The following is a 14,313-nucleotide window of genomic DNA, read 5'->3' as shown; positions in this document are numbered from 1 at the left end:
AAGGGAGATTCCAACTAAACATTAGGAAGAACTTTCAGGCGCTAAGAGCTGTTTGATAGCGCAACAGACTCCCTCGGAAGGTGGCACACTTTTTTATTGGAGGTTTCTAAGCAGAAGCTGGGTGGCCATCTGTCAGGAATGCTTCAGCTGTGATTCCTGCTTGCAGGGGGTCAGTCTAAATGACCCCTGGGGTCTTCCAACTTTGCAGTTCTGTCATTCTGTTCCCCACCCCACTCGCTTGGCTGTGAAACTCACCTTGGGCCAGTTCCTGTATCCTCCACCTAGCCCACCTCAGGGTTGTAGTGGGGAGGAAGAGAACCAGGCGATTCACATTTAAAAATAAAATTATTTATTTGGTTCTTCAAATTACAGTCTTACAACCACATATCCAACATACAACATAAAGACAAGATTCCATAGAATCTCCTGGACTTCCCTCCTCCTCTTCATGTGTCCTATCATTAGTCATTTTCTCCTGCATTTTTTATAATAATCCATTTTTTTTCATTATATCTAAAATTCACCATTAAACTACAAGTGTTATCAAGCGAGTCACCTTGAACACCCTGAAGGAAAAGTTGCGGATAGGCTTGCAATAATAAACAAGGGTCGCTGCTCTGCCCCCTCCCCCCGCCCCCTTGCCTGGCCGCCAGGTAGGCGCGGGATTATTGCTTCCCATCCCTCGCGCAGAGATGCTGCCGCTAGAGGGCGCCCCAGACTCCAACGCTCTTCCCGGCCCCAGCTGCTCCAACCATAGAGAAGAAGGGGAGGGTAAAAAAAAAAAAGAGGCTCTTTCTCTATGGTTCTGACCCTGGCGCCGACCTGGCTTCCGCTTCCTCCCGCCTGAGGAAGATGGCGGCGGCCTCGGCTTCAGCCTCGGGCCTGTCCAAGGCCGAATACCTGCGGCGGCGCTACCTGGAGGCCGGCGGGCCGGCGGCGGACTCGGAGGCCAAGAAGCGGCGCAAGAAGAAGAAGGCGGCGAAGGAGCTGCCTCCGGGAAGGTGGGATAGGGAAGGAGGGAGGGAATAAGGATGGGGGGCCGGGGGTAGATGTTGGCTCTGTCGCCGCTTCCTCCTTCTCCTCCTCCCTGCCGATGACGAAGAGACCCTCCTCCCTTTCCCCGCTCTGCTTTCCCCCTCCTTTTGAGGGGTGTGAACGCATAGAAATAGCTCTGCGCTTCAAATCCCCTCGCACGGCCTCTCAGCCTCGCCTACCTCTCAGGGTTGTTGTGTGTGGGGGGTGTTAAATGAGAATGGAAGGAAGAACCATGTGTGCCACCCTTGAGCTTCTTGAGGGCAAAAAGAAAGGGATATAAATGAATAAATGACGGTCGAATGCCGAAGTTCACTGCAGGGCAGCCTTGGTTGGTCAGACTTCCCGCCCTGCTTTTCAAGCCACAACGCCCATTTATGTTTTTAATAGCCTTGCAAATATGCCCAAATATACTGGTCTGCAGCATTTTTTACTTGCTTGTTGGGCAGAGGAGGGATGGAGCATTGCCCGGCAGGGTGGGGTAGAGGAGACTCTTCCTTCTCTAGCAGGCTGCTTGCATTTCATACTGGGATTATGCCGTACCTGTGAAATTCCTCCCGTATGACAAAGGTGAACCAGTCCAATTCTGTCTTTCCCACCGGACCACCTGACAGAGCGTTCCAGGCAGCCCACTTGCTCACATCACTTGTGTGGCATTTCATGATCTTGTCTGTGCAATTTCTGGTTTCCTATTGCTACCAGATTAGTGCTGGAATGCGAGACTCTTTTTATGCCTCCACCAATCTTCTATTTACCCTCTTTCTCTACAGCTGTGTAACCAAGCCTCAGTATTATTCAGTAGTGTTGGCCTGCCATTCATCCTATTCCCTCCCTGCCTCTCCTAGGAGTTTACTATAGCTTTCAGATTGTAAGGTCCTAGAATGCAGGAGTTTGTAGTCTTTGTATAAGAATCTTGCAAAATGGCAAGCATGTTGATGGTGCTGCCCATAGAGGCCTTTAGTATGCCACTCAGGTAGAGTAGCAAACGACCTCTTAAAGCAGTGGACACCACATACCGGTAATAAGAAAAATGAGGGTGCAGCCCACTTGTGCATTCTGAGCTTCCAACAGAGTAGTTAGCATGTTGGGCTTGGATGTGGGAAACCTAATAACTAGGTAGATTTATGAAATTGTTCTCCCCTTATGGTACCTTGGAGCCTTTTCCTGTTCAGAGCCACATTTAGGGGAGGGGTTAATCTGTTTGGGGAATGGCATCTTCCCCTCTCTACCACCTACATGAAATTAGGCAGAGTGCAGCAGTTGCCCACCCTTGCTCTTAAGGCAGAGCTTTCCAAACTGTGTTGCGACATGTTAGTGTGTTGGCTGTAGTGTGTAGGTGTGTCACACAAATGCTTCCCATGCTCATCCTGGGGTTGGAAAGGGGTTTGTTTAACCTACAGTTTGCTAGTAAAACTGAATTACTGTGCCACAAAATGTCTAAAAAGTGTGTCACCAACATGAAAAGTTGGGAAAGCTCTGCTCTAGGGCCTAAGGTTGCCCCATTGAATACATGCATGAAATTGGGCTGTAATAGGCACGTCATGGCAGCAAGATGATAAGCAAAACTACATTCTAACAGCCTAGCAGTTATCTAGAAAATTTATTCATGAGTGTGATGGCTTAATAAATTGAAGTGCTTGTAAGATGCTACACTGTGATACTACTGTGATTTGTTATTATAGAGAGCTTCTCTTTTTTCAGATATTACATTTAAACAATATGCTGATCTTTGATCATGTTGTTTTATCTGTTTGACATCCAGAATTCGCATAGTGGATGATGATGACACGAGCTGGAAAAATATCCCTATTGAGCAGGAAAAAGAGGATGAGGAGGGGGATGATGGAGACTTACCTGTGGTGAGTATTTGGAGGTAGTTGGAAACAGAGTGCTTAGCTGTACCATCACTTATTTAAAACTGTTTTAACTCTCTGAGTAGTACATCGTCTTTTCATCTCAGTTGTGTGTAGTGGAAGTCAATATAATTTCCATTTTACTCATTGGAATTGGAGGGTTCAGAAAAGCACAGATGCATTGAGTACACACTGTAAAAAGGGTCGCTCAGCTGGGGAGATTTTGGCTTCGCAGTGCGACATGTCTCTTGGGATTGCCTAGATCTCCTGTCTTTCCTTCCAGGTGGCTGAGTTTATTGATGAGCGGCCAGATGAGGTTAAATGGATGGAAGAATTCCGAACCAGTAACAAGTGGAAGCTGTTGGGAGGTTAGTGTTCTGTAATTCTTCTAATGGGGTGATGATTTTGTGCTTTGTGAGATGCTTTCATCAGGTTAGCTCTGCATGTAGACACACAGCCCAGACGAGCACATTTTTTGGGGGAGGAGTGAGGGGGTTCTTTTGTGTAGTTATGTCTCTCTGTAGGTGTGGCAGAAGAGTGAGGTTAGGTGAACAGAGAAATAGCCTAGTAAATGTTATGGAAGTGTAACCAAGAGATTGCGGTCACTGCACAAAAAAGAATGAAGAAGGAAAATAAACACACTCTACTTATTAGTGTTTAGGCAATGTAGAGGTTCATTGGGGTCTTAAAAAAATAAGACATTATGAGTCATAAGAATGCAAACTGTTAGTAATGAAATCTCATGTAGAATTCAGCTAGTGTGAATATTTTTGCTCTGACGTATCAAGTGTAATCCGTTTTTCATGACTATGCTACAGAAGTGGGTCAACAGTGACCCTTCAATGACATCCCAACTCACATCATCCCCCAGCCAGCATAGCTAATGCTCGGGGATGATGGGAGTTGTAGTCCAGCAGTATTTGCAGGGTGAAACAGTTTGTGGGAAGTGGAGTTTGAAAAAGAAGTTTGTGGGTTGCCAAAAAAGCCTGTCGGGGGTTTACTTTTGCTCAGGGAGCAGGGCGAGCATAGGAATGCAGGGAGTTGCCTTATACCAAGTCAGATTTTGATCCATCCAGCTAGCAGGAGTCTCTCCCACCTTGAGACACCAGGTATTATCCTTGGGATCTTTTGCATGGAAAAATATGTGCTCTCCTGGACAGTGATGTGAATTTTCCAGAATTTTTTTTTGAATTGGGGTAATTTGCATTGGAAAACTTTCTGATGCTCTAAAAGGTGATCTAATATAGTGTGTTTATTTTACTTATATTTAGTAAACAACACTTAGAAAGGTTGACACTGTCTGACTTGCCTAACACTGTATTATAACATTGTTACTAATTACCATATGAGATGGAATGCATTCTGCAGAAAGATAAAGCACTGGAACATGTTCCACTCCACATCACTGCTCCTGGGTTAGTTTTCTAGACATTGCTGTCCTTTGCATGACCATTGCAAAAGCCACAAAATTTGCATCCCCTCATAATGTAGATTTTTATGTAGACAGTTCAGAGGTCTACATAAACATGGCTTGAATTGCGTTCTTTTTTCAGATCAGAAGAAAGAGTCACAAGAATCTGATCGTTCTGTGACTGCAAAGTCAACAAAGAGGTAAGGAGGGTATTTAGTTGAGCATTTAACAGCTTATGTTTTCCTGACTAGGAGACATCTGTGGTATAGGAGGAACAGATGGAAAGCTCTTTAATGAGTAGGCTGAAAGCAAAGAGTAAGGTTACCATAACTTCCGTCATAGAGCTTCAGTATGCTGATGTCAACGTAGTGTGTGCACACTCGGAGGATGATTTCCAAACCATCCTAAATATTTTTGCAGAAGCTTACAAAAAGCTTGACCTTTCGCTCAACATCCCAAAAACCAAAGTGCTGCACCAACAAGCACAAAACAACCTCTCTGCCACAAATCCAACTCAATGGTGTAACATTGAAAAGTGTTAATCACTTCTACCTTTCCTCAAGGGCTGACATTGATGCCAGAATCCAGCACTGCTTGAGCTCGCCAAGTGCAGCTTTCTCCCAATTGAAGAGCAGAGTGTTTGAGGACTGGGATATTCACAGGAAAACCAAAATGCTTGTTTATAAAGCTACTGTACTTCCAAGCTTACTGCATGCTTGTGAAACATGGACCACTTATAAACACCATCTCCAACTCCTTGAAAGATTCCATCAACGGTGTCCCCATTTTTTAAAAAAAAATCACTTGGGAAGACAGGCAAACTAATACCAGTGTACTGGAAGAAGCAAAGATCACCAGTGTCAAAGCAATGATCCTTCAACATCAACTTCATTGGACTGGTCATGTTGTCCGGGTGTCTGATTATCGTCTTCCAAAGGAACTACTCTACTCCGAACTAGAAAGCGTAATGCTGGTGGTCAACAAAAGAGGTTTAAAGACTGAAGGCAAATCTAAAAATACATAGTATAAACACTGACAACTGGGAAACACTGACCTGCGAGCATTCCAATTGGAGAACAGCTTTTACCGAAGGTGTCCTGGACTTTGAAGACGTTCAAACTCAGGACGAAAGAGAGAAACGTGTTAAGAGGAAGGCATGTTTGGCAAATCCTCACCATGAGCAACTCCACCTAGAAAACTATGTTACCACTGTGGAAGGACGGGTGGATCCAGAATTGGCCTCCACAGTCACTTACAGACTCAATGTTAAGACAGTGTTCGTGGAAGACAGTCTTACTTGTCTACGAGGGATCACCAAAGGAGGAGGAGGAGGAGGAGGAGGAGGAGGAGGAAGAAAAGAAGAAGAAGAAGAAGAAGAAGAAGAGGAGGAGGAGCAGCTCCTTCAAGATGATTTTAATAGCTGCTGTGACAGTGGCTTTAACCTTCTGGATTGGAGCAGCTATTTAACATAGTTTGTGAGTGGAAGGAATGACTAGCACTTCATGTTTGCAGCACACCAGCTGTATGAAGTCTTTGAAGCTAAGGCATAAAGCTTGCTGCAGGCTCATTGAATACATACTGCGTAGGCTCTGCACAGTTGAAAAGGGCACAGTAAGCCTCCCAACATCTTTATGAACATAGTTAGAACTAGGCTGGCCATATTGTGGTATAAGAGGGGCGGCGTCAAGATAAATAATTAACTGTCGCTTGATTCCAAAGAAAGAGCACACATAGTGGACTGTTGGCATTCTGGCTGTGGTGGTATTGGCAAAGAAACTGGCAGTGGCAGAGTTTCAAGTGCCAACACCAGGAGGCTGAGTCAGCCCACGGGGTGTTCTCTGGTCAGGATTACTACTCCCTACTTGCTGCCAGCTTGCTGTGTCAAAACCATATACGGCAGCAATTTTTTTACTGAAAGTGACTTGCCTGTTTGAAGCTTTGACTAATGTGCATTTTGGTTTTCGTTGTTCTTTTCCCTTCCAGTTCAGAAGCCACAAAACAAAAAAGAGCAAGGCATTCGCCAGACCAGTCACCGCCGAGGAGACGTCATGACTCGCTGGACCAATCACCGCCCAGGAGGGTCCTCCGTGACTCGCCGGACCAGTCACCGCCCAGGAGGACCCGTTGTGACTCACCAGATCAGTCCCCACCCAGGAGGGGCCGCCGGGACTCACCTGATCCATCACCTAAAAGGCATCATTCTGACACAGGCAAAAATAATACCAGAAGCTCGCATGGAGGCCGAAAGGAACACTACGCTGACAAGCCCTCAGCCCATCAGAGGTGGCAAGCTACCTCTGACCTGTCCCCACCCCAGAAGAAGATGCGTGATTCTGATGCCGGCCCGTTGCTGTCTCAGAAACGGCAGTTGCCCACTGGGGGTCTAGGAAAGCAAAGCAACGCCAGAGGTGAGTAGATTTGTGGAAGCCTTTCTCCAGAGAGGAGTATGTTTTGGGAGGGTGAGTTATTCTTATTGGAAGTCCTGGTAAACGTCCAGTCACATTTGGTAATTTGTTTTGATGCTTGTATGCCACTTTACAGACTCTGAAGCCAATAAACAGTCCCATTCATCAGCACCTTCACCAAGGAAGCGCCAGAGACATGATTCTGAATCCGACTCCGATTCTCCCCCACCCAGGAGGAGTGCCAAAACCTCCTCAGATTCGGACCTTTCCCCACCACGGGCCTCTCGCAGTACACACTCACAGCGCCCGAGCTCTCCTTCCGACCTCTCTCCTCCCAGAAGAACACGGTGCAAGTCTTCAGACTCTGATTTGTCCCCTCCCCGAAGAGGTCAAGAAGGCAGGAGGAAGGCCCACAGGTCCAAGAGCCCCCCTGACCTCTCACCACCTCGACGGGCCAAGGACACCAAAGGGAAGGATGGCGTCCAAAAGGTGGGGACTTTGTTATTCAGCAGTAAATGTGCTGATTCTGTTTTGTAAACATGGCAACCATGATAAGAACTGCTGCTTAAGAATTGGTGCCAGACTTTGCTTTTTCTTCTTCTCTCCCTGCCCCTTTTCTCTTTGTGTGTTGTGTTTTTCTTTTTTGTTTTAGATGGTAAATCTTCAGGCAGGGATGTCTTGTTTTAATTGATTGTATCTAACTACTCTGGGAGCCTTTTGAGCTGAAGAGCAGAGTACAAAATGCTCTAAATAAATAAGTAAGGAGCTGTGGAACCCTGTAAAGGTTACCTGTATGCTTTCCCCAAGTGCTATGGGGAATGACTTCCCCCAGAGGCAGCTACACTGGAATTGTATGGGGTTCAGTACTTTTGTGGAACTGGCACAAGGGTAGCATTTTTATTTTTTGACACAGCTGTTGTGCTGCTTTTGGCTTGCAGGGCCCTCAGATGCTTTCGGGAGGCAAAGCTGGCTTAGTGTCAGCTGAGCTACTGAGGAAGGAGCAGCATGAGCTCAGGAAACAGCAAAGCAGCAGCAAACATTTGGAAGGTGAGCTGTGGGGTGGGAGGCAGAGGTGGAGAATGGGACTTTCTCAGGGTCACACAGTGACTTCGTGGCACAAGTAGGACATGAATCCAGCCCTCACCCCCTGGGTTGTATGGGCCCCTCTGTTTAAAACCCATCGGGACATGTCATCACCACCAAGACTGGGTAACTATAGTAGGAATGAAAGCGGCTTTCAGAAGGAAATGTTTGGCTGTGACCCTTCATAGTGGAGCAGGGCCCACCAGAGTTTTGGCAGGTCCTCCTGCAAATGCAGTGGTGATCAGCTGGGACTGCTAGTTGCAGGAATTGGTAGTTGCGGCTGCTGCATTCTCTAAACTGTGAACCACCATCCTTTCCTGCGGGTGTGAGGGGCTATGACTGAAAAATGTGCAGATATTTGGGGTCTAATGGCTCACACCCAATGAAGTTAGCACCCAGCAGATTGAAAGGAAATGCAGATAGACCTTTGAAACTCAAGAGCTGCTAGCAGTTGTGGTGGTGAGTCATACGATTTGTCTCGTCCTTGGCTCCTTGTAAGTCTAAAAGCAAAGTTCTGCAGTCCAGAGACCCACATTTCCTGCAAGCGGAAAAATACCAGTTCAATTTATCATTTACAGCTTTGCTTTTCTACAGAAATAATCAAATGTTTACTGGGTGTGCTGAGTTCACCAAACAGATAAATTCGATGGTGCGACATTTTTCAGCCTCCTGTTGTGGCTAGCTTGAATACCTGGCTCCTTCTCCCCCCCCCTTCCCTCCCCCAGTTGAATCGCGACATACTGAAACGGTTTTCCGGGACAAGTCGGGCCGCAAGAGGGACCTGAAGCAGGAGTTGCTGGAACAGCGCAAGAAAGCACAGGAGAAATCTGAGAGAGATGAGCAGTATGCCAAATGGGGAAAGGGGTAAGCTGAATGGTTCCTGTGTTCAGGGCAGAAGCCGCACTTCCCTATCAGACCACTGAAAAATGGGGATGGGAAACTCACTTAACAGTGAGAAAGGAAGGTGTCCTAACACCAGCTCAGAATATTGAACCTGACACCTCCTGCCTGTAGCATTGAGCCACAACTGTTACCCTAAGAGAAGAGCCGCTATGTCAAGCCTTCCTTGGTGTGTTGCTGACTTGGGCAACAGCAGGTGACCCTTCTCTTTCCAAACCTCCTATAGTGTCTTGTGCAAAAAAGGCAAGAAAATATGGTGACTCCAGGCGCTTATGCCCTGCTTTGGTTTGTGCCTCTCCCTGCAGCCTCACACAGAGCCGGCAGCAGCAGCAGAATGTGGAAGATGCAGCAAAAGAAATGCAGAAGCCACTGGCCCGGTACATTGACGACCAGGACTTGGACAAGATGCTGCGGGAGCAGGAGCGTGAAGGGGACCCCATGGCTGATTTCCTTAAGAAGAAAAAGGCCAAGGAGAAGAAAGATACAAAAGGTCAGCACTTGCAGTCTCCAGGTGTTACTGGTAGAAAGGTTTGTGGCGGTGGGGAGGGTGGCTGTGGTTGACAGACAGGAAGAGGCACTGTGCTAATTCTCGTACTTCCCAAAGGTGAGTTCTGGTCTGTTACAGCTAAGAGGTGGAATGTTCGGCTTGGAAATAACTTTGATCCTAAGAGATGCACCTAAATGGATTTTTCAACAATGCCTTTTGAAAAGGATAGGGTGTCAGGAGTGAGAGGAGTGAGTAAAGCTTTGTGGTGAAGAGAACTGGGCAGGAAACTCCCCCTTCATCCTTCTCTGTTACACCCAGTCCTCACATTCTACTTCTAAGCTCCCCTCAACAAAAATTGGTTGTTTTTTTTTTGGGGGGGGGGAGATGTTCATGGGTGCTTCCTCTAGGATGGCATTTTGTGATGGATGGCATACAGTAGTACCTTGGTTTACAAACAGTCCCGTTTATGAACGCTTCCGTTTACGAACGCCGCGGACCCGGAAGTGTTTACATCTGGGTTTCGCGGCGTCGGATGCGCAGACGCGATCTGCGCAGCTCGTGCACGCACAGAACTGATCTGTGCAGCGTGTGTCTGCAGAAGCGCTCTATCGACGCTTCACGCACGCACAGAAGTGTGCCTTTGGGGAGCGAATGCCTCTGTTTACGAACGCCTCCGTGGAATGGATCGCATTCATAAACCGAGGTTCCACTGTATTAGGCATTCTGCTTTCTTGCCTTGCCTCTTATCTTCCTGTGAACCCTGTGCCTTGCACACTGTCTTCCCTGTAAATCACACGGTCTTTGAGGACCACTGTTGTTGGTTCTTCTCGACTTTATGTGTTTTGGGTCAGTGCTAACATAACTCCCTGGCTTCACTGAAAAAAAATGTTGAAGCTGTTTGCTTATTTTTCTTCCCTCCTTCAGAAAAACCAAGATACAATGGACCAGCACCCCCACTTAATAGGTTCAACATCTGGCCTGGGTATCGCTGGGATGGAGTGGACAGGTAAGTCTGTCTTTCTGCTAGTAATGGTAATAGATGGTCTCCAGTTACAAAGAACCACGTGATGGACCCATGTGGCATTTCCTACATGTAATTTTGACTTATTGCTGAAACCACTTCAGGTTTCGCGTCTGTCCTCTGTCCCTGATTATGACTCTGAAGCAGTATCCCTAGTGGGGTTTCTTTGTGAAGTTTGCGGCTGGGTGGGATATCTCCATTCAGCTGCTGTTGGCAACTTTCTCATGACCAAGATTTGGGGCTGGGAAATTTGAAGGACTTGGTTGCACCGTGAAGGCCACCCAGCTCCCCCAACAAATCTGCCTGCCCCAGTTGTTTGTTGGGTCACCTTATTGACATTGTTTCTGTTCCTGTAGGTCCAACGGCTTTGAGCAGAAGCGCTTTGCTAGGATCTCAAGTAAGAAGGCAGTTCAGGAGCTGGCATACAAGTGGAGTGTTGAGGACATGTGATTTTCCATCCTGAGATGCGACGGAACCTTCTCCCAGTGCTGGAGATGGAAGGATCTCCTCTGCAACAGGGTTAAAGGGGTCCACCTATCAAGACTATTCCAGGTGGTTTTGGAAGGGCTTGGAGGCAGCTTGCCGTATCCAGGCAGAAGGTGAGGCTGATGGAATTCCTGCAGTATATATAGACTGGACAAGGAGGTGTGAGAGAGAGCCACCTATGGTGCAGAAGCCCCAAGTCCTTTTCGGATGGAAACCTCTGGAAATCCACTGCTGGAAGAAACTGGTCTCTTCCATATTAGCCTCATGGAGCAGTTGAGGATGCTGCAGCTGACAAAAGCTGTATCTGAAATCTCAGGTGCTTTTTCTGGGTAAGGGACAGCGAGAGACGAGGTTAAGGAGAACTCCCTTCATTGAATAGTGTTCCTTCTGCGCCTTGGAAGGGTTTAACTGTTTTCTTGTGGCTGCTCACCATGGTTGAAACCACTGGCTGGTTTGTGGCTCTGAACATCCGGGTGTAAATAAGCACACCATCTTGGGTTTTCTGTCTTGCACTGTCGGGTGCACGCACTTCTGGACTGTGCAGCTTTTGCCTGGGCAGGGAGAACATTTTCCCATAGCTTTTTCCTAAAAGGACCAGCTGGAAATCCACACTGTAGTATTTGAGTACTTGCCTCCAACAGCACCTCAAGGAGCTAGTTGGGAAATCAACGTGCAAGTTCTGAAACCCTTTTGCATTTCCCCTGAAGCATCTGCTGGTGTCACCGAAGGAGTCTCTTCTGTTCCTGCAAAACATAGGGAAACTAAATGCAAAGACTTTTTCATAGGAAATGGGATTCTTTGCAGCTAAAATTTCTACTACTCTTTGTATTTTTGATGTACAGTTTGTAAATAACAACTTCCTTTTCCTTTTGTAAAGTTCTGTTACCACCATGTTTGTACCAGGGAACAAGAAAGATTTGGTCTTAAGCTGTTTCAAGTTTATATTACTCCTTTTTATTGAACACAAGTACGTTTTTGCTATGGCGATATCCAAACACGAACACAACTTGAGAGTACAATTTTAGAATTTATGAAGGAGCATAGATTCCAGCCCCCTTTAAAATCCACGATGTTCAGCCATTAGTCCCTGAGGTCTGATCCTTCTGGCACAGCCACACTTTAGTTGTCTGCTTCTTTTCTAGACTTCTGTTGCTGGGATAGGTACATTTGCAATCGACAGACAGGGAGTGGAATATGCCTGCAAAAGAGAACGCAGAGCTTGTTTAAGCTGCTGTTGTTCCAATCTCTACCCTGCAACAGCCCATCCAAACTTTTGGATGCCTCCCTGGGGCTTAATTCTTGGCCACTATTTGGCTGGATACCTGTAAGCCTCTCGGTGGATGGTGGCAAAATCTTGCCCTCCTCCCTCAGTCTGGATGGGTTTCAGTTCTGGCTTGTAGCTCTTGGCCTTCTCCGCTCTCTTCAGCAGATAAGTGCTGCATGTTGTGGTTTGGCTTCCAAAATGGCCCTTTTGAAACAAAACACAAGCAGCAGATGCTTTCAGTGTCCATTGGCAGAGATGGGATGCAGTATTAAAATGTCCTTTGTCTGAGCATGACCAGGCACCTTAAGCCACAGCCATGAGAGGAGCCAACAAAGGGCGGTCCGGTGAGAGAGCAGCCCAATCCACCATGTTCACATCCGCTTCATATATACTTGCAGAAGAGGTAGTTTAACTAGAAATGGGAAGGACTAAGAGTGGAGTAGCTCTTTGAGGAAATTTGAAAATGATGCTAGGCAGTGTGCATGCATCTTGTTCACTCTTCCTAATGAAGAGCTGATCCGATTTCAACTCCTACTTCCTTGGGCTTGAACAACAGGTGCATTTCCCTTGGGAAATCTGCAGTGCCCTGAGAGATTGGGAACAGGTATTTTTGGCTCTTGCGAGGGGGGGTGGGAGCTGCTTTTTTCACATCGGTTCACCTACTGAGCAAGATTGGGGTTTGCTATTGATGCCTCTAGGCTCCTGAGCCTGCAACACATCCCTTTTTGTGATTCTACTTAACAGAAGCTATACATCTGGGGCAAGTTTTTCTTCCTTGACCCATGAAGAGGACAGCCATCCCACTCCTCTTTCTAACATCCTTGCAGCAAAACAAACCACTTCTCCATCTAGCCTAGTATTGTCTGCTGTGACTGACAGGGCTGAAGCAGGGTGCATCTCTCTCATCACCTTTAGATTAGGAAATGCCAGAGACTGGACCTGGAGCCTTATTCAAGGATGTGACTAGGCAGAATTCCAGGGTACAGTGATGGCTTTGCCCCTGAGCTACAGCTCTGCCCCGAAGCACACTCTGCTCAATGGGTCCCTTACCAAGGAGTGGGTGCAGCTTCCTTCCTGGGGTTCTCCATATCGAATACGAGGCTGAGCTCCCCAGTCCCTGAAGAAGAACCTGTGTGCTGTGGAGTTTTCAAACTGGGCAGCCAGAGACTTCAAGGCTGTGCTGTGATGTTTAATGGGCTCCGTGTGGTTGAGGATGACAGGAAGGTGACAAGGAAGCTGCAAGAGGAGAGGAATGCAAAAAGAATACAGGTAAAGGTAAAGGGCCTCTGGATGGTTAACTCTAGTCAAAGGTGACTGGGGTGCAGTGCTCATCTCGATTCAGGCTGAGAGAGCCGGAATTTGTCCACAGTTTTCTGGGTCATGTGGCCAGCAGGACTAAGCGTGCAATGGAACCTGCAATGGATGCCAGAGTGCACGGAAATGCCGTTTACCTTTCTGCTGCAGCAGTACCTACGGTATATATCTACTTGCACTGGTGTGCTTTCAAACTGGTAGGTGGGCAGAAGCTGGGACAGAGCAACGGGAGCTCATCACCATCAAGCAGATTCGATCGGCAAGCCCAAGAGGCCCAGTGGTTTAGACCACAGCGCCACCTGCGTCCCTTCAAAAAGGATATAAGTAGATGCAGAAGTGGTGAAGGAGGCAGGGGAGGGAATTACCTGCTTGTCCAGCTAGCTGACCCACGTTAGAGGTGGAACACTGGGTTGGGATGTGACTAGGCTTCATTCCAGTAGAGCCAAGCGAGCAATGAGGACTTGAAGCTACCCTGTAAGTGAAGCCTGAAGGTCTTGGGCATGATGCCAATAGGAAGTGGGACCCTCATATTTTGAAATTCAATGGGCTCCACTGTTTCCCTCCCTAAGCCTTAGGGGTGAGGGGAGATAAATTTCAAGCAGGAAAGTACTGCCCTCATTCTCTTACCAACTTCCTTTGCTGCTGGGATGAACCTTTACCTTGGTAACATCGTCTCCTTCAAATTTCCCAGCTTCCTCTGCCCCCCTGTTCTTTTTCAGTGTGATGAGCTTGGCACGAGAGTATGCAGAGGCGTTCCAGCTACGGTAGCTCTCTCTGTGGACAGTCTGGAAGTTGGTTCTGTGCAGAAGTGATGGCGTGTAAGAATCTACGTACGGTGAATAGTCCCATTGTTAAGTCTCAGGTTACCAAAAGGCCTTTAAGTCAGTTGCACCATGAAGCAGTATTTGTTCTCTCATTGTGAAGGAATAGTGATTCATTTGATCCTCTTGGGAACTGCTTTTAGAGTCTCAAAAGAGCCTGGTCTTACGTCACTGACCTTTTCATGGTTGGCCAATGAAAATTGCCCTGGGTACACCTGTGGGAATGTAACAATACC

General features: G+C 47.2%; 1 protein-coding gene across 1 annotated transcript; it reads left to right on the top strand.

Annotated features, from left to right (window-relative positions):
• The first annotated feature begins 837 nt into the window (after window positions 1-837).
• BUD13 (BUD13 homolog) lies at window positions 838-11,605 on the top strand. The gene is made up of 11 exons (XM_035139934.2): window positions 838-1,001; window positions 2,795-2,891; window positions 3,169-3,253; window positions 4,439-4,496; window positions 6,280-6,704; window positions 6,838-7,190; window positions 7,640-7,748; window positions 8,510-8,648; window positions 8,990-9,174; window positions 10,096-10,177; window positions 10,549-11,605. Exons 1-11 carry the CDS (start codon window positions 853-855, stop codon window positions 10,640-10,642), a joined length of 1,776 nt encoding a protein of 591 aa, XP_034995825.2. The 5' UTR covers window positions 838-852; the 3' UTR covers window positions 10,643-11,605.
• The last annotated feature ends 2,708 nt before the right edge of the window (window positions 11,606-14,313 follow it).

This window comes from Zootoca vivipara, chromosome 15, assembly GCF_963506605.1.
Source record: "Zootoca vivipara chromosome 15, rZooViv1.1, whole genome shotgun sequence".
Classification (NCBI taxonomy): Eukaryota; Metazoa; Chordata; class Lepidosauria; order Squamata; family Lacertidae; genus Zootoca; species Zootoca vivipara.
The sequence above is the reverse complement of the archived record's forward strand: the minus strand, read 5'-3'. Positions and strand labels throughout refer to the sequence as shown.

Coding starts and splice junctions, on each gene's coding strand:
- BUD13 (XM_035139934.2), top strand. CDS start 853: ATGGCGGCGGCCTCGGCTTCAGCCTCGGGCCTGTCCAAGGCCGAATAC. Junction 6,705..6,837: donor AAAGCAAAGCAACGCCAGAG/GTGAGTAGATTT, acceptor GCCACTTTACAG/ACTCTGAAGCCAATAAACAG. Junction 9,175..10,095: donor GGAGAAGAAAGATACAAAAG/GTCAGCACTTGC, acceptor TCCCTCCTTCAG/AAAAACCAAGATACAATGGA.